The sequence below is a fragment of the Daucus carota genome, chromosome 2 (genome assembly GCF_001625215.2).
Source record: "Daucus carota subsp. sativus chromosome 2, DH1 v3.0, whole genome shotgun sequence".
Lineage (NCBI taxonomy): Eukaryota > Viridiplantae > Streptophyta > Magnoliopsida > Apiales > Apiaceae > Daucus > Daucus carota.
The window spans coordinates 53,076,075-53,096,397 of NC_030382.2; the positions used below are offsets into that span (position 1 = coordinate 53,076,075).

At 34.7% G+C, this 20,323-nt stretch overlaps 1 protein-coding gene across 2 annotated transcripts; it reads right to left on the minus strand.

The window, feature by feature from the left end:
* Positions 1–209: 209 nt before the first annotated feature.
* Positions 210–19,801, minus strand: LOC108208822 (ABC transporter C family member 2). 2 transcript variants are annotated; one of them, XM_017379378.2, is made up of 28 exons: positions 19,661–19,801; positions 18,676–19,063; positions 16,423–16,601; positions 15,732–15,771; positions 15,252–15,408; positions 14,738–14,852; positions 14,578–14,658; positions 14,440–14,464; positions 14,063–14,119; positions 12,838–12,903; positions 11,789–11,863; positions 11,111–11,218; positions 10,518–10,652; positions 10,014–10,120; positions 9,829–9,922; positions 9,504–9,671; positions 8,733–8,873; positions 7,360–7,560; positions 6,994–7,092; positions 6,731–6,883; positions 6,098–6,483; positions 5,263–5,443; positions 4,771–5,094; positions 2,977–3,733; positions 2,733–2,854; positions 1,748–1,993; positions 1,149–1,578; positions 210–599 (listed from the first exon to the last, which is right to left on the minus strand). In XM_017379378.2, the coding sequence occupies exons 2-28, from the start codon at positions 19,003–19,005 to the stop codon at positions 505–507; spliced, it is 4,872 nt and encodes a 1,623-aa protein (XP_017234867.1). In that variant the 5' UTR covers positions 19,006–19,063; positions 19,661–19,801; the 3' UTR covers positions 210–504. The 2 variants fall into 2 exon arrangements, with proteins under 2 accessions (XP_017234867.1, XP_063944244.1); XM_064088174.1 differs by lacking the exon at positions 19,661–19,801 and having other exon boundaries at positions 18,676–19,108.
* Positions 19,802–20,323: the final 522 nt, after the last annotated feature.

A 20,323-nucleotide genomic window follows, 5' to 3' on the forward strand; every position in this document is an offset into this window, starting at 1 on the left:
CATAAGTCACGTTAAATCATAATTCATAGAATCAGTCAAACGCGCACATATACAAAATTCCAACACAAAAGTTCCCCCCCTTCCCAAAAGGATAGTGCTGGCCTGGAAATTGTTATCCATGGCTGCCCTTCAAGTGACTCGGCCTCTGTAGCGGTCAACCTTGTAGAATCCAGATATTCAGAATTCAAAACTTAACAATATAAAAGGCGTAAAGTCAAAACTGTGACATGTAAAATTAGTATGAATGAAACCTCTTCTCCAAAATTGTGTGTCAATTCTTAGTTCTCAAAAGTTAAAAGTTCCTAGACGAAGAGACTTCATGGCTATAGCATCCAGTAAGCAGCAGCCTGCAAATTTATGCAGTGCTAGCTAGCAATGTCAGTACAGAGATATTAATGTGATACTAGAGATACTGGCTTTCACAGCCACAAAATGTACTATCATGAGTCATGACTAATTTAACGTATAGCTGTAGAGTTTGCGGACCAAAATGGTATTGCTCTGCTACATGTCAATTCCATCCCAATCTATTGCCTTGTCTTCAAAACCGCCTTCTGAATTAAGCCTGCTCCGACCCAACCTACTCATTATTGCAAGGCCTACAGAAGAATAATCCAAAACAGAAAGAATGATTTCGGAAACACCTCAAGCAATCAGATTACAAGCAAATAGGTCGTGGAGATCTAGACAAGATTGCATTTAAGCCTATAATCCCTTTTCCCACATCTGTAGTTCTTTAGTCCCTTCCCCGCATCCATGTAGTTTTTACTTGATCAAGTTGCACCTCATTATTTGTGCACAAAACAAATTTCAAAAAAAAGAGTACTATGCTTGTAAGTTCTAATAGTTACTTTTTTGAGGAACTTTGTTCTTAAAATATGCGTTGGATTCATATTATCTGCATTATTCCTGCCACGTTTGCAACAATCAAACATTTCACTCTTTGCATGTAAGGACTTAATTTTCATTTAGATTTTTTATTTGAATTGTTTGACTGATTATATGAGATCTCACCACTTCCTCTAGCGATTTCCTCCTACTTATAAGTATGCATTTAGGCTTAAAAAGGGTCAGATTCCAATTTCCCAAGTACACTATAGTCCACAGATCAATATCTTGTAAATTTCTAACTATAAATCAGTACGCACCTTCAACCATTTTGTACAGAGAAGACCACCATCTGTCTCCAGGAACATTGTACTGTTCAAGTGTCTCTTCAATAATTTTGTGATGTTTCCCTTCCAAAACCCCCTGAAGAGTTATGACTGCATCCTTAGTTCTGTTGAGGATATTGTTTTCATCATCTAGAAGTTCTAACTGCACTAGGTCATTAGTTGACGAAGTTAAGCTAACACCAAGAGCAAACTGGGCAGCAGCTGCCCAGCGAGAGGAGGCAAGCCATTTCCTTTGTCCATCCAGTCGCTTCGTCTCTTCTCGCTGCGACCTATTTTCCCCATCTCCACCAAGTACCAAACTGCGCAGGTACTCAGCATTTGCAGCCCCAGTACTTTGAACCATCTTAGAGAAAGCACTTCTCTCATTTTTGAGCAACTCCTCAGGAGTGTCATACTCCAGAACCTAATATGGCAGAAAAATCATTAACATATAAGCTACCTAAAAATTATACAATTGCCTTAAATAATTTAGGTAATTTCTGGGCAGGTTCGTGATAATTCTAAGGGCATACTTTAAATTTTTTTGGTTCCATATTTGGAAAATATTAAACGCAATAATAATATTTTTATACCTGACCAGCATCAAGCAACAGGATACGATCACAGTCAATAATAGTATTCAGCCGGTGAGCAATAATGAGCATTGTACAGGACTTAAATTCTTCTCTGATTGTCTTCTGAATAAGAGCATCAGTTCTAACATCAACAGCTGCAGTTGCTTCATCGAGAACAAGAATCTTCGATCTACGAAGCAATGCTCGCGCAAGACTTAATAGTTGTCTCTGCCCAACACTAAAATTCTCCCCTGCCTCTGAAACCTTGATTGGTGGAAAAATAAATTGAACAAAGTCACATATTAAAACTCATGAAATAAAAACGTTACCAGCATGACGCATATGTTAGTCAGACAAAGTAATATTATATCGACCTATTATCAAACACATTGACCAAATCCCAACTAAGCTCAAAATGATAAAACATTATGAAAGGGAGGTACAGGTACCCCAACAATGATAGATTTTCATTGAATTCTCGTAATTATAAATTATGAGCTTGTTCTAAAACTTTACTAGACTTGGGCAAAAGTTCTATATTGCAAATATGTTTCTCAACTCCTAACATTTTAACTGGATACAGATTGATGCACAAAATATCCCCTATATATTGGTCTACCCACCCCAATACACTCTATCCTTGTATTCTAACAAGGAATCAAGCTTTGAAACCAACTCTCAATCCAAAAAATGTTTTCATGACCCAATTCTTAACAGGTACATAACCATTTCAGCATAACAGGAGGAACCATTTCAGTATAAAATGTTATCATAGACTGATTAGATGTTACTGCCAAGATACATCTTTTGGGTATGAGTGGAACATCCCATCCCAACTAGGTAAGTGATTCAAATGCCACGGACTAGTTAATTTACTAAACTATGTTGTCTATATATAGAGTTGACTTGCCTACTGTATTAGATACATTATATATATGTAACGGATATTTAATGTAGGAACCCTTTACACATTTTACTTAAAAACTCAGGATTTGTTGCATACCTCAGCATCCAGTCCCAAGGAATTCCTTCTGATGACATCTTTTAAATGAGCCCTCTCTAAAGACTCCCACAAGTCAGCATCATTGTGCTCGCTAAAGGGATCAAGATTAAATCTCACACTCCCTAAACAAAATAAAAGAATAAGCATTAGAAAGCAAAAACAAAATCTGAAGGTTTCACTAGCCAAAAGAAAAAAGTCAGTCTGAAATCAGAAAAGTAGATTCAAATGTTCAGGTATAAAATACCTGAGAAAAGAACAGGTGCTTGTGGTATAATACCAAGAACCTTGCGAAGATCTGTCAACCCGAATTTCGAGACATCATAATCATCAATTATGATTCTGCCACTTTCCAGTTCAACAATCCTAAATAAAGCATTGAGCATGCTCGATTTTCCTGCTCCAGTCCTTCCAACTATTCCAACCTTGTCACTTGGAGGAATCTTGAATGATAAACCATGCAACACTGGAGGTAGTTCAGGTCGATAACGTAGAACAACATCTTCAAATTTGATGGATCCAGAAGAAGGCCATCCAGGAGGAGGACGGTTGCTGTCAATAACTGAAGGACCCTCTGAAGGCAACTCTATATATGTGCCAACACGCTCAACAGCATTCAAACTATTCTCAGCTAGACTTGCAAGTCTCAATACAGCAGTCAGTAAGCTTGTAATATTTAAAGCATAACTAAGAAGTAAACCCATTGAAGAGGCAAAGGCTTCCTGATTTACTGCCCTTCCATTTTGCATTACAGCAAAAGTTGCAGTAAGCCAAATCATAACGCCCCCTAATGTTTCTAATCGGATTGCAAGCCAACGATTTCCACTCATGTTCACAAGAGTAAATCTAACATTGTTGTCCATTGAATTCCCATTAATATTGGCCATTCGATCATAAGCTTTATATGCACGAATAGTTGACAGGCCATTCAAGGCTTCTCCAAATTGGGCATAGACAGGAGATCTGCTAATGGAATCTAAGCGCTTCACTTCACGTGCTGTGCTCTGTTAGGATAAGATTAATTTTTAGTAGCTAGTAACATTCTTAAACTAATAAGAGATAGCTGGGCTATCTCTGTAATGTCACTTCTGCAATCACACCCGTGTTAGATATGACATTACAAGGGAGCGGTATGGGATCTGAGCCGGACCTTTCATTTTAAAAACCGGACACTTCATACCGCACAAGTCACATAGTCAAGTCCAAAATATAATTCAGGAGTTCTGCACAATTGTTTTTTAATCATCCCTTAATCTCATTATATAAATATTAATAATATTTAAGCCTGTTTACATTTTAGGTAATAGAAGTTCAATATAATAATAATTTCCACTTATCATAGACAGTTTAGAACTGAGAATCAGACTTTAATCCGCACACATGTTTGGCACCAGGATCCTGCCACCCGTACCTAAGTCCGGGTAACATCAATCTAGTAATACAAGCCCCAGGAGTGGCTATTAAAGGCCTTCCCCCAGGGACCCACACCTAATATTGGCCCTTATATATCTGTTTCTCTTGGAAAAGAAAAAGAGAGGTTAGAATAAGATGCTTTTAAAAACACCTTTATTTAGTATAGACTGTAGAAACTAAAACAAACTAAAACACTGTTGAATCTTGTTATTTTACATTCATCACAAAGAAACATCTATGTAAGTGGGCCTATTAGCTCGCAGCCCTCAAGTTTGGTTGAGATGACCCTGCTAACTCTCCCTGGTGTATGAAACCATTACTTATTTCAAGTTGATTTACAGAAATCTGTAATACTTCTTGAATTTGTTGGCACTTGCAATTAAGCATCAATACTCCAAAGGAATATGTTTATAGAAATAAAACAGCAGACATGAACCACCTATCAACATTTCAAAATGAAAGTAATTTTGTCAAAAATATCAATCCTCGATTGCATTGGAAATTTGTGCTGAACAAAGAATCCTGCTGACATGCTTCAAGTCCTCCTAGATCTCTATTAGTCTTTTATAACTACTTACTTCTCTAAAAGGTTAGAACAAATAAGAAAACACGAGAAGTATTCACATACCTGATAATACAGATAAGCTGCATAGAACACAAGTAGAAGTGGCAATATAGCCCAGAGTGACATGGTGCTTAATATTCCAATCAGCACAAAAGTTGAAAGAAGCTGCGACACTTGGCCTAGAAACATATTTACGAAAGGAGCAACGTTCCGATCTATGTCACCTAAATCCTTTGCAAACCTATTAATAATACGGCCAAGTGGATTGGTATGAAAGAAGACCATAGGAGCCCTCAGAATAGAGTTAAGCATAGCTTGATGCAACCTTCTGGCTGCATAAAGGCTCGATAGGATCAACCAAAATGAATTTGCCAAAGTCACAAGAACCTAGCAGATTGTTAACAAGATATAAGATGTATGTTTGATGCAGAGGATGAAAAAATGTCAACTGCAATGTATATTCTTAGGTGGAAAATGCAGGATATTAACACAGAAATAAGTGGCAACTGTTTTCATTTGTTAAAAGTAAGCTATTATTAAACTACTTATACATACCTGACAAAATGATAGAAGTGAATATATCAGATTGTAGAAACCTGGCCCATGGTTCTTTGGGGTACTTTCATCTGTCCAAATACTTAACCATGTGCTACTGAGAACTCGTAATACTTCTGTTGATACATAACACGTGAAGAGTATCATAACCACCCACAACCCTCCCAGTGCATTTTTATACCTGTGAAATGAAAAGAGCATTATTAAGCCAAGTAAACTGAATAGACACCCATTAAGATATCTATATGATGTTATGAGCATGGTTCCCAAAATCTGTTCCTCAGAGACAGCATCCTTGCACTTGTATCTAATGGCCGCTTCAGTCAAATGCTGGCATTGCAACACTGTGTTTAAATATTCATTATATATATATATATATATATATACACACACATTAAATGGCAACAGTCAATTTTTTTATATCAATTTGAAAAATTATTAAAAGAAACATAATATTCGTATATTTATAGGTAGTCAAGCATCCTACAAATAGAATCTGCCAACATAGTTTTCGTGTGCCTGGAGATCTATCATACAAGGTCATGGGCGACAACATTAAATTGTTGCGAGATTGATCGAGTACATCAGTTAATTGATGCATAAATTTCATAACATATAGTAGCATACAATTGTACTATAGATGTATAAACAAGTGAAAGCTACTGTAATGTACCTCGGCAATGAATAAATAATACATGTACATCCTTAATTAGTCACATAAACCAACAATATAGTTTAAACATATTTTTTGGTCTAAATTATATAATTTAAACTTGTCGTCCTCACTATCTGAATAATAAAACAAGTGAATATGATTATAAAAATGGTTTGTCACCTTGCCAAGACTTTCAAACTGACAACCCCCGTTTCCCTTTCCTCCTGCTTGATGAGAATCGATTTCCCTTCTTTACTTTTCTTTGCCTGGCTTCCATCTTTTGGAACATCATTTGTTACACCATTAGCTACAGGTTTTAAAGTTTGACTTTCCTTGTCTACACCTTCTTCCTCTTCTTCCACATATTCTTCCATTTTCCCCGCATTTTCCATCAGTTTTTGGAACAATATGCCATTGTTTGACAATTCCTCATAAGTTCCTTCCTCTTTTACCATGCCATCATGGACTAGAAGTATTCTATCTACTTGAGAAAGAAAATGTAACTGGTTTGTCACTAAAACTCTGGTCCTCCCCTTCAGTTCTTCTTTGATGCATTTTTCGAAAACCTGAATATGAAAAATCATTTGGATATAGTTGTAACAAACTATTTGTCAATTTGAAAGTCGAATATACAGCAGTATTAGAAAGATACACAAGTTAGGAAAGAAGTATAGGGAGATAGAATCATGACATACATAATGTACAAAATAGTATTGTAAGTTGGAAAGAACTTTATTGAATGAGTTGCAGTATCGAAGAGAAAAGATAACATCAATTATATAAGAACTATGGGCAAAGTCCCAAGTAAATTACCTGTCGAGCCACATGAGCATCAAGAGCGCTTAAAGGGTCATCAAATATATACACATCTGAATCTGAGTAAACAGCCCTAGCCATGGATACTCTTTGCTTTTGTCCTCCACTAATATTAACTCCTCTTTCTCCAATTTCAGTGAGATCACCGCCCTATTATGCGATCAATGGAATAAGAAAATATATGGGTACTGACCACAAATCCGATAATTATACAATCCATAAGAAGCAGCGAAGCAAGGACATGTTTCATAATAACTCACGGGAAGCAAATCAAGGTCATGCCGCAATGCAGTCACATCTATTGCCCTGGAATACCTTGAAGGTTCAAAGACAGATCCAAATAGTATATTCTGACGTACCTGTAAAAGTAAGAAAAGCATTATGGTTTGCCATACAGGAGAGGTACACATAGCAAATGTATCTTATTTGGGATGCCTTTGGATTTTCTGGATACAAAAGAAGATATGCATTTTCTGACTAAGTAATGTTTAAACATAGTCACGTACTAATGCCTGTTGAGCAAGTCAGCACGTCAATAAATATTTATTAATTATAATCCTCAAGCTTTGACCTGGTACATCATGGGCTACGAAATGAAGTTGATACTGAATCATTCTGTGACTTACGGTTGCATTGAAGATCCATGATACTTGTGGAACATAAGCAACTGTACCCCTAATAACAACACTAGTATCTGCAACAGCAGGAAGCTCTCCAAGCATAGCAGATATAAGCGAAGTCTTTCCTTCTCCAGTACTACCAACTATTGCTACTAAGCTACCACAAGGTATATCCAGGTTAACATTAGACAACGTTGGCTTCTCTGACTGAAAAGAAATTAGAGTTAAACACATACATATAGTTAAAAGAATTCCAAAGAAAGTAGCAACTATTAATTTCTAGTTGTAGATAATTCCAGCAAAGACATTCAAGCATTATAATAAAGTATGGAAGTGACTACCATTAATGGTTGATTATATACGACTTTAACAATTTGGGAAAAAGCTATTCCAACACACGAATTGTGATAATGAAGATCTACCTGTTTGCATGCTCTGGCTCAATATTCTATTTTAACTAAACAGTGGAATAGTAATTAATTTGGGAAAAAGCTATTCCAACACACGAAATGTGATAATGAAGATCTACCTGTTTGCATGCTCTGGCTCAATATTCTATTTAACTAAACAGTGGAATAGTAATTATTATATCGTCTCAACTTGTAGTTTAATATATAAACATATACAACCAGAATGAGAGAGAACCAAAAAAATCAAAAATTTGCCTCAAACTAGTTCACTTGCACTTTTTTTTTCAAGCCAACTTGCTTCGCTATATGTAATCAGCTAACACCTAACTTTCAATCATACTTGTACCACACTTCCATATCTAGAGGATAACTACACCACTTGACTGCACCTTATCACTGGACACTGACACATTACACTTTTGCAGCCACCTTGTCTATATCAATAATCTTTTTTCCCTCTAATTGACCCTAATGATTCACTTCGACAGTTTAACTTGGTACAAATGGTAAGGTAATCACGCTATATAGCCAAATTTTAGTTCAAGTAATGGGTATGGTCCGACGATGTAAAAGGATTACGTGTAAGTGTCATCAGTCTGTTTCAGATGCTTTCAGTTTTCAACTTGATAAGGTCTTCTGTATTCAGTCATATGACACAACCAAAATCCAAATTGTGGCCCAGCGTAAGAGCTTAACCTGGTCATTTTTCATTCTTAAATGCAGCTAGCAGACTGCACCTCCAATATTTCATCATAGGCATGGTGAACAAGATAATTTACATATTTCTCTTAAAGAACGTGTATTGCATAGCTTGAGAAAGTTGTCAGATATGGATACAGATTACTGGGTCTGGATAACTTGATGAAACAGCTCGGGCTTGACATTAGCATTACTTGTGAGTTTAGTTATGTGGGGTAACCAAATGAATGCATGCAACGTGATTTGCAGTAGAATGAAATAAGCAAGAACCTTGGAGTCCCAAGAAAAGAACCCATTCTTGATTGAGACAGCAGGAAGTCCTGGTTCAACAGGCGGGTTAGGCAAAAGCATCCTTTCCTCCGATATGAGAAGTTCCTCTAAACGCTTCAATGATACATTAGCATTTACAACCTGCCAAACAACATTGAATTCTGAACCAATTCATTAAACACTTTGAAAAATCCATCGGTCATTTATTTTATGTTTTCACATTCATGTCTAGTATAATATCCGTTCGCAACTGCAGATCAAAAGAGAGATATAGGCCAATATGTATATTCTGAAGCCCTAAACTTTATCTGCATAACAGAAGTGAATAAGAAAAGAGAGATGTAGATGTGAACAAGACTCAACTGCAGCAAACCACATGCTCCTTAAAGTGAGAACATCACAAAGATAACCTCGAATATGAGTTGATTAAATTGAATTGGTTAAGACTCACAATGATACGGTTCTGAACTAATACTTTAAACAAACATCATCCATGTCAGTGGAATTAATAAGAAGATGGATTGATAAGGGACTTGTTAGGAGCTTTTCGATTAACAAAGTAAATATTATTGATGGTAAATGTGATATCCAAGATACATAAACTGGAATCTGCAAACTTATATCCTACAAGGTTGATTAAGTACCCATCTGACATGTAAGAAGTCGCAATCAAGAATAAGCAACAATAATACCATTTTCATAGAACACTACAAACAGCACATTTGAAACTTCAAATTGTAATATAATCAGAAGGGGCAAGCAACAGCAGACCTGAGTTATAATATTTGGAAGCATGAAAAGTGGAAAACGCAGAACCGCAAACAACGAGAGCGATGTAAATGCTTTTGCAGGTGTTAGCACCCCTCCAAGTAAAGAGAATAATCCAAATGAAACCACAATCACTAACACTGGTATGCTGTTCAAAATAAAACTATTGCACTGCAAGAAAAAATAAAAAAATTGGAAATTCCATGACAGCAAATACAGAAGAAGCAAATGGGGAAATCTACAAAGTGAAAAATAATAAAATTGTTAGGAAGGCAATTTTGACTCCAAGAACTATTGCAGCAACTTATTCTGCCATTATGTAACTTACCGCCCCAAGTAGTTGTGCTTTTCGAAACCATGCCAGCTCCTCATTGCGAACATCCTGAACTTTTGACTGGAAACTGCTTTCCCATGCATAACATCTGAAATTGTTTAAATACAAAAGTGTCAGAACTCCTTCAACTACAATGTATAAAACAACTCTTAGAAAAACAATCTGGAAGTAAATTATACTTTACGGTGTCCATCGCAGCCAATATTTCATTCATGAGTCCGATTCGTCGATCAGTACGTTGTAGCCCTTCCTTCGTCAATTTTTGCATTTTGCTAATAACATATGTCTTTCCAAAGAATAATTTTTAAATATTAGCAATTATATTGCAAATATAATTACATTAGTTTAATAACACTCTAAGAACCTTCAGGTACATCTTCATAGCAAGAGAACAGATTTAATATGTTGGTAAAAGTATTAGCTCTGGTTATTCAAGCAAAAAGGAGAGCATATGGCTCAGCATTACTACAAGCAAGTACCAAGTAGAAAAGAACACTAGATAACTAGATGTAGTTGTGATATTTAACAGGTAGCAGGGAAGATGATAATTTCGGGAAAAAACTCACAGTGGGCGTTCAAAACAGGATAGGCAATAAAAAGCAAGAATTTACTGTCACTTATGTTTTTGATATTCTGACAATGCTTTCCATCTTATATCATTAACTTAAATGAATATATTCTACCTGTATTGGGAACATAAGAACAAGCAATAGGGCGCCAAGAAGTGAAGCAACTCCTAATTGCTGGTAGAGGAGAACCATTGCTATGACGATTCGGAAAGGAGCAGACCACAAAGTGTGAAGTGACTGACAAATTTGCTGTTGAATGAAAAGAAAATTTCAGATATCTTGCAACAAGATAAAATGAACAAATAAGTCAAGATTGTTTATCAAAGTTATTCATTTTATCTTGCAAAGTGATTTCAGATATCTTGCAAAGTTATTCAACAAGATTGTTTGAATAAATTTCAGATATCTTGCAAAGTTATTCAAAAAGATTGTTTGAATAGATGTTAATTTAAGATTATACCAAAATTACCTTGAAACTTCCACCTGACATTAATTAACTTTGATAAATCTAATAGCATCTTTTTAAAATGTTCCCTCAACTTTCCAAATCAAGAAAAGGGCAGCGGGGCTAATGCAACGAAATAATACTAGACTACGAGCAGCATAATAATACTTTGAGTATAATATAAAATCAATATCATGTATTCTAGCAGGTCTATATGTGTATATATATACATGCAAGACGGTAATAAATAGTAAAATAATGCCTGGAGTGATTCAGCATCTGTAGTCATCAAGTTGGTTATTTTTCCAGTTGCAAACTTCCTGCGACTTTCATGTGTCAATCTTAGAGATTTCCGGAATACTGCAGCAATCTACATCAGGAACCAAGTGTGTCAGCAGGCAAAAAGATATTGATCATACTTGACTATACTAAGCCCTTCCAGTAAGAGACTTAATATGACTTCAGGTACTGCATAAAAAACTAATAGCAATATTGCAGAAGTAGTCAGTTCAATGCTTATATTAATTAACCCAATTGTTAACAGTAATGCTGCTAACAATAGTTAAAATTGTTTTAGGATGGCAACATGAAAAGAGGGCCTCTATTTTTTTAACTTTGCAGTTATCCTTTCTAAGAAAGAAGTTGATTTAATATTGCCATTCAAGTTCCTCTAGCACTAGGCATGGTACAAAATTACGGTAAAGGACCTCGACTCTTTGGCCAGCTCTGGGAAACACATAATCGCCTCAATATTATTAATGTCAATAGTGTTCAGGGATCAGATCCTTCCAGCAAAGCTATTTTTTATAACATCCCAAGCCCACAACTGACATGCATACCGGACCCAACAAGCCACCACAGGTCGGTCCAAATTACACATATTCATAATAAGTTCAACATAACCAGTAAGTAATTGAAGTAATTGCTAATAAATAATTACCAAGGTTGCTCGAAGGCGGTAGCCAACACGCATAACATTCTGAAAATATTGGGCTTCAACCAGCACACCACACACCTAACAAATTTATCCAATCAAAATTACAATGTAGCATCTAGCAACATAAAAATGACTGAACTTTGGTTACAAGGACATAATGAGGCAATTATGCATTTGAAATTCCAACAGCTCAGATACAAAATATGGAAATAAACTACAGCAATAACTTAACTTCCTAATATAATAAATCTATCGAGCGAGCATATATGTACCGAAGTCATTGGTTACTACAGTATAATAAAGGTATTCCATACAAATGCGAGTTTGAGTAGTGCCCTGTTTAGTTCCTTACAAAGAATTTTTTATTTTTTTATTTTCTATTAAATATGCTTTACAGTAAGACTACTTAAACACACAAACAAAAATTTAATTGATTCCACATTTAGCTCCTAAAGAAAATTTATTAATATTTTAATATTTAACAGCATTTAGTAACTAATTATTTATAATAATCATGTAAAAATTCAAATATTTCTCCCACTAGGTACACTTCGATACATATGTGTTTTTCTAAATCACTAAGCAGAGATACAATGTACTTGTAATCATGGCCCTCAAAAATTTTCCAAGTATGTTCAAATTATTCATGCTCCACCAAAAAACTTGATAATTTAATGAACTTGTACTAGTTGGAGTCATGAGCACATGATGAAAAAAAACCACATATTCTCTTCATATTTTCCTAGACACCGTCTTCTTCCAAAATCAGGACCTAAATATACCAATATCTTCCAGTTCAGTAGTTTCTGTTGTGATAAAAAGAGGCAAGAGGGTATTCCTATGTAAGAAGTTATATGGAGTTGCACAAAATAATTTACAATATGATGCCTCATCCCATTTTTAGCTGATAATAATAGTGTCAAGTTGTCAGAGCAAATTGGTTTTGCACCCATAAAGAATAGAAAAATACTATTGACACGAAAACGTTATCATCATATTTTATTATAATAAATTTCTAGCATTCTACTATAAAGAAGGTATTCATTTCATACCACTCCAACAAAAATTAAGAATGCATAGATGTAACCGATCCAAGCTGGCTCCCTGTTTTGCATGGACTGCAAAATAGCATAGTTTAACATAAGTTGGGTGACTTATGAACAGAAGTTAACAGAATAAAGTTCACATGCTTCCTCAGAAACACATTATATCGCCGCTAAGCATAAAAATCAAGTGTGTTTGAAAAATATAATATGATCACATGCATAACTGTGAGTGCAATTGTTCAACAGTTGTCTAGAGTAAAACGATCAACTCCTAATCCTTCATATGTGTTAGGGTTTTTTTTTATTTTTAAAAAACTTATCTAATTACAAGTGCAGAAAAAGGAGCTACTCTGCTAGCATTCTTATAAAGTGGTCTAGTTTCTTTATCTTCTTGGCAAATTATTCCCTGTGGGCCTGTTCTGGTGCTTAATCATGTCTTGCATAATCTTTGGTTAAATTTAGCATAGATTCTTTGATTTGCTACCCATTACAAAGTCGTTTAACTATATACTTTAGCATGTCTTGCATACTGGCTCTCACTTTAGAGACTCTAAGAGCTAACAATGAATTGCCATCTCAGGGAGCAAAATTTGCAATTAAAAGCATGCAAAGGAAGACACAACTGTGGACCTTATTTCAAACTGGTCATCCTCCTAAAAAGAACTGATCAGAATTAAATTTTCATTACATTATATATTACATATTGTTTTCATCATTATCATTACATCTAAGAAAGCTGGCTTCCGTATCCAGTAAGCAAGACTAGTTGGCTTGTGATATTAAAGCAAGCTAGCACATTTTAAAAACGCCACCACAAGTCCGCAATGTTCATGAATAATATGTCATTCTCAGTTTCAATATAGATGACCACACCTAACTATTAAAAAGCTAATAGAAAAGATCAAGCCTCGAGGTACTACGATTTCATTTTAGATATCTATCATTGTATTGATTAAATACTAAATAAATCAATAGTCAAACACGATATCTGACCAAATTTACCTGTAAAAGGTCAACAACAGTCATCTACTAAATATTAGAAGTTGAAGAACATGTGGATGATACTACTAAAAGAAAATAATTCAAGGATGCCAACTTCATTGCTACCATAAATTAATAATGTGGTCCAGTTTCCACACATGAACACTTCCTTTTCGAACCTAACATTTATTTTAAATTAGATAGAGCATATTGTAGATTATTTCAGAAACATTTATGCAATAAAACTGACCTCTAAGAGTTTGTTCAATAGCATCGGTCCCACGAACTGGGAAAGATCATTGCCAATCTACAATATGACCAAAAAGATAGATGATAACTGATAAGAATTCAATGACAAATATGAAGTTTATTTATACTCTGATCTGAGAGTACAAATTATGCAAATTATGAAATAAAGGTCAATCATAATAACTGGGAAGTTGAAACTATGATATAATAAGGCTTGCTGCACAGAACTATAAAACTGACAATCAATAATGATAAATATTGTTCCTGGCATTGCAGCCTAGTGGAACTGTGGAAACATCTTGCCCTTGGTAACAAGAGATTGACACACAATTATGCTTTAAAGACAAGAAGTTTAATTAACATGGCCGAGACAGCTACCTTCCAGAAGCCTCCCCACCAGAATCTGTAACATATAGTAATGTGATCAGCAAAAAAAAATATATGCAGCAGTCATTCACATAAGAACTTTCATAACTAAAAAAATTATTAAATTATTAAATATCCTACTATCCATACCTTCCCCCCAAACTTTTATTCAAAGCTCTTAATAGCCATGGTTTAGGCTTGCGAGTCTCCTCAGCCCAACATTTTTGAAACCTAAGAAATCAAACTTTATGATAATACATCATAGTTAATGAGCTAACCAACTAATATTTGTATGGCGATATGAACATACTTTTCATTCAGTGTTTCAGTCTGATCCCAGGTATCCAGCTTCCATATATCCTTTTCTGTCAAAGGTCTTTTATAACCTAGTTGCATAAGGGGATTCATCCAGGAGAAGATGATGTCTGTAGTAGAAATGCAGGACGCATATTAACTCAGGTGAAGCAATTTATTGACTATTTAGCCACACAAGAAACAGATTGACAAGGCAGTGAAGTGGCTAAAACATAAAGTAAAATAATATACATCTATGTCATGTATAGCTACATTAATATTTTAGTACATCATTACGTTAAATGAAAAAAAGTGTGACATTACATGATAAACAAAAGTTTGTAATAATAATAATAAAAAAAGATCCACTTATCTGAGAAGATAAAGGCCTGTATAAACACATCCCATCTTGCATGTTATAAAAAAATTCATGTACAAGATCAATGACTTATGGGAGCATAAGTAATATATTAAAGAAGAATGAGCAATTAAAATAAAGCTCTTTGGCACCAGAATCAATAGGCACATACTTGAAAATATGTTGACATGCCTTTCTGGACAGATATTCTCTGCAGCAGGAAGTTCTTCATATTCATCGTTATCTGCAGACTCGGTTTGGATGGGGGAATAACCCAGGTAAGGATCCAAACTGGGGATGTACACAAGCAACAGAAGTCCAAATAAACCCTACAACAGATCATACTGTCAGAAACAGATCAGATGTTAAAGCAAAGCTAGAAATCAGGTCTTCTATTATGTTGTAGAATGCTTCTCTTTAAGAACTTGGCCCAAAAGCATATATGTAAACTATCTACTTGTACATCTTCTAGAACTATTTTCATTCCTACAAACCTTTTCTACTTCTCTGCTCTGCTGGTAATTTTCCAAAATTTTGGATTTCAAAAGTTTTGATAATGATTTAGTAATTTCTGCACTTTTTGGAAATTTTCATCATCCCTCACTCAAGATAAAATATTTGGAAAAACATGAGAACTGAAGAAGCATCTGACCTGGATGACAACCTCACTGATATAAAGATATAGGGTAGACCTGCAAGAATTAAGTATAAGAGAAAGATCAAATGGAGAACGATACAAGATGTTTATTACAGAAAATTAAAAAAAAAAAAAATGAGCTACATTCCCCAGTCATGCTTAAAAACCATACAATCATTTTGCCCAAAACAATAACTATCAACAACAAATGTTTTCTAATCTCGCTGCTCACTGTACATAGATGTTAGTTCCTACTAAAATTTAATATTCAGACATCTCTTGGTAAAATGGTTGTATATGCTTGAACAATTATATTTATCTTCCTATTGTTACATAAAAAATAAGTTGACAATTATATATATATATATATATATATATATATATATATATATATATATATATATATAATACAAGATACGAAAGCACGGGACTTGCACTTGCTTATGCTCGGTACAAAAAATGGTCTTATATGCTCCGAAGAATCTGACATCCAACATTGTCATTTACATATATGATAACCTAGATTCTCCAAGACTGGCAGATAATTAGACAATATCCTCGACATATGTCATATATAATAACAGAAAAACATGCCGATGTGCTAACTCTTTTTCCTATTCCTTATAAGCTCAAGTATCCTAAGAAAGACCTTAAGAATGAAACCAAAGCAGATAATGTTTTCAAGAAATATAAAAATGATACTTACCGGGTGTAAAAATCACTCATAGATAACATGAGATTAAGCATTACAACATCCCCCACCAAAACATAGATGACTCCAAACCTAACAAACCAGCGAAATTCATGAATGTACACTTTCATTTCCACACAAATCATGACCAGCATGGAACACCACGCAAGGGCCTTGACAATCAGGGAGACAACCTGCAAATATAAATATAAATTTTTAATTTATTTAGAATTGATTGCAACTTTAAACGTGATAGCATTATTACTAGAATAGGAATAAGAGAATAAGAAACTCCTCCATAAAATACAAGTTCTGCATATACATATGTTCACATATTCCTGTGAATAATAAAAACACAATCCTCAACAGCAACAAAAAAATCTGTTGCATAGAAGCAAAACAAGTGAGATGCAAGTTGACCATAGTTAATGTTTTATATTAATCATCTCAACATCTTTAAGAAATGGGGAATAACCAGTACACAATGGTAAGATAGGATAAAGTTTACATTCCTCAAGAAACCTGGAATAGTAATATGTTAAATCCTGTACTTCTACAAAGAAATACTCCTATCACTTTACCCAAAATCAAGCCAATACATTGTAAGTAAAATCTACAGAAATGCAAAAGATTCAGAGAATTGGCCACAAAAAAAAAAGAAACACAAATAAATCTTCTGACTTCTGAGTTATCAAATATTTACAAATTTAAAATTATTCAACAGTAATACTCCCTCCGTCCCTCTCATTTCTTTATAGTTTTTTTTCTTTGCTTGGCACGCATTTTAAGGTGCATATAAAATATAGTTTCATAACTTATTTTATAAATTTTCCTTTTTTGTATAAATATTTAAACATTAAATTTTATCCAAAAGAAAAAAAGTTTAAAAAAATTGTAAACTACATTTTATAGTAGCCTTAAAATACGTGCCAAGCCCGTCCCCCACGGTAAAGAACCTAAGGGGACAGAGGGAGTAGTATATATTACATGAGCTTATACATAATTCTTATTACTTAGAAGCAGAGTTAATTCCTAAATAAAGCAATCGAGTCCTTAGATATATCTACTTTTCAATACAAATATGGTTTTGGAAAGTAGATATACAAGGAAGTAATGTGATAGACATTGAATAGAGGGTACAACTCGCTTTATATATCTACCACTACAAATCTAAAATATTCATAAAGACCAACTTACCTTATATAACTAAACTAAAACACAGAGAGAGGATGGGGGGGGGGGGATAATGTATTAATTCCTTCTCCCACATTACTATACCAAGTAAAAGGTAATATTTTATCGTAGTATAACCTGAGAATGTCTTCCACACATGAGTACATGACTTAGTCGAAAGACTCCAAATAACTACTAAAAAATGCTAAATGCTAATTGCTAGAGGTACCAAATTGGGTACAAAATTGGTTATAACTTAAATAATAATAATGGACCCCTATATATGCATTAATCTACCCAATCAAATCATTCCAAACTGCCAAGTCACCGGTGCTATGTCATTTTGTACCCAATTTGGTACATGTAGCATTACTCATAACTATTTACACGCAAGTTATTATATTGTAATAGAACTACGTATGTTTTTTAACCTAAAATATTGACCTTCTATAATCAATACCCAACTTTCCATTTATACCCTCCAGTACCTGGACTCTCAGGTTTCTCCATCATTCCCGTGTATACTGGGGTGTGGGCACAAGATCAGAGTAAGATATCTCATATTGAAACTTACAAGTTCAAAATGATATAGAAGGCCTTACAAAAGCTTGTTTGTAAAGAGTAAGATCAATGGATGGCTTTCTCTATGTTATCCATTGGTTTTATCATTTATGCTATGGATATGACATATAATCACTTGTATAAGTTTAATTGATAGAAGACACTAGTTTAAAAATGTAAAATGAACTGAAAATATATACATATTTCACTTATGTTGAGCTTAATGCTCATATGCCGAGTCTCCGAGACTCCAACTCCCCGCGCCTGTGTCTATTCTCATCTATTCCATCCTAAGAATTTGTCGCTACATAATTTTCATGTAAAATGCTTACTGTGACCAAAACCAAGTAATTGAAGTAACAAAACAAAAGACGGTTATTAACAGACTCTGAATAACGTATACAGATAATATATGAGTCTGACATACATAAACAGTTTACATGCATATGTATCTTACACTTACCTTGAGAGAGTAGCATGTCCAAGCCAGATAGAACTAAACATGACGTATATTAACATAAATAATACACCCACCTCATATGGAGCCAAAGTAGTCTCTCCATCCAAATTGACTACGGATATACCCATGATCAATCGAAATAAAGGCTCAGCGGTGCAATAGGCTGCCCAGAGTCCTAACATATAATTGTAGTACTTTGACTTCAATTGAAACCTCTGAACAGTCAAATCTGTCATAATCCGCCATATTCGATACAAGCACAGACCCAAAAGAACCACATAAGAGATAAAGACCACCATAGAGTCGGCACAAGGTGTATAAGCTCCAAATGCATTTTGCACAGCTTTAGCCCACACTCCATCTGAAGCTGGACGGCAATACCAAACCAGTGGCCCAAAAGCCATCTTTAACTCACTCGTACAACACTGCTATCCGCTACAAGCACATCACTCCCTTCTTCCCCTTCAAATCAACGTTAAGATTCAAGAATCCCTCTTTGAACCAATTTCTTAAAAATAAACATATACACTATATGCCAACATCATGATATGAGTACGGAAAAGGGTAAATAAGATATCATAGACATATATAGTAACTGCAAACAATTAGTTGTGCTAAAAAACATCATGTAATTAACCCTACCCCCATAAGTACTAATTCCATCAAATATTCAAATTATCAGTTCCAAGAAAGACATGGTGTGTTTGTGTGTCTGCGTTCAAACCCGGAAACTATATCATCTACATCACTATACAAATTCTTTGTTTGGTCCAAAAAAGACAACCATAAGAACTGAACTGTAAGAGTTTGACAAACCAAACAAAAATAAAACACCACAAATTCAATATTCCATCCATACCCACCAACCAAAACAGCAAAAACAATCAAAAAATGAAACAAGACGCATATGTTCACACACACATACACACATCTAAACAAGTGCCAAAAAAATTATCAAGAAGTGCCAAAAAGATTATCAAGAAGTGCGAAAAAGATTGTCAAGAAGTGCAAAAAAGAAACAACACAAAGAAAGAAAATGAAAAAGAGAAAGCTCTTCACCTGTTATGTGGGAGAATCAGTGGATACAGAAGAGATAAAATGATGAAGAGGGGAACAGAGGGGAGCTTATTAGAATCTCCGTCCGCACACTGCAAATTTTGTTTTTCTTGATGGGGGTCCAATACTCTCTGTATAGTGACTATTTTTGTAGTAGTGATGAGAAGAATAAAGAGCTAGCCTAGGGGTGCCCGCGGGTCGGGTTGGGCGGATTATAGGTTAAACCCTAACCCAACCCATTTAGTTCGGTTTTTTTAATTTTTAACCCAACTAAAGTTCGGTTTAAATTTCATCGGGTTGGGTCGGTTAGGATTTATTTCGGTTTGGGTCGGTTTGGGTTGGGTAGAATAGGTTACTAAAAAATAAGTGTGAGGTAAGGTCACTTAGTTTTGTAATTTCACAATTTTTTCGAGACAAGTTGAGCTCATTATCGAGTTTGTTTGCCAATAGCTTAGTTCTTATTAAGCAGAACTCATGATTCGTTCAAAATAGAAATTGTTTCACGCATTTATTATAAATTTAAGTAATATGTGATATATTTTTAGTTTAGATAGAAAGACACCTAAAATTATTTTAGTAAAAACAAATAAAATATATGAAAATTAAATAAAATATGCGGGTCGGGTTAGAATGGGCGGGTTATAAGCAAAACCCTAACCCAACCCA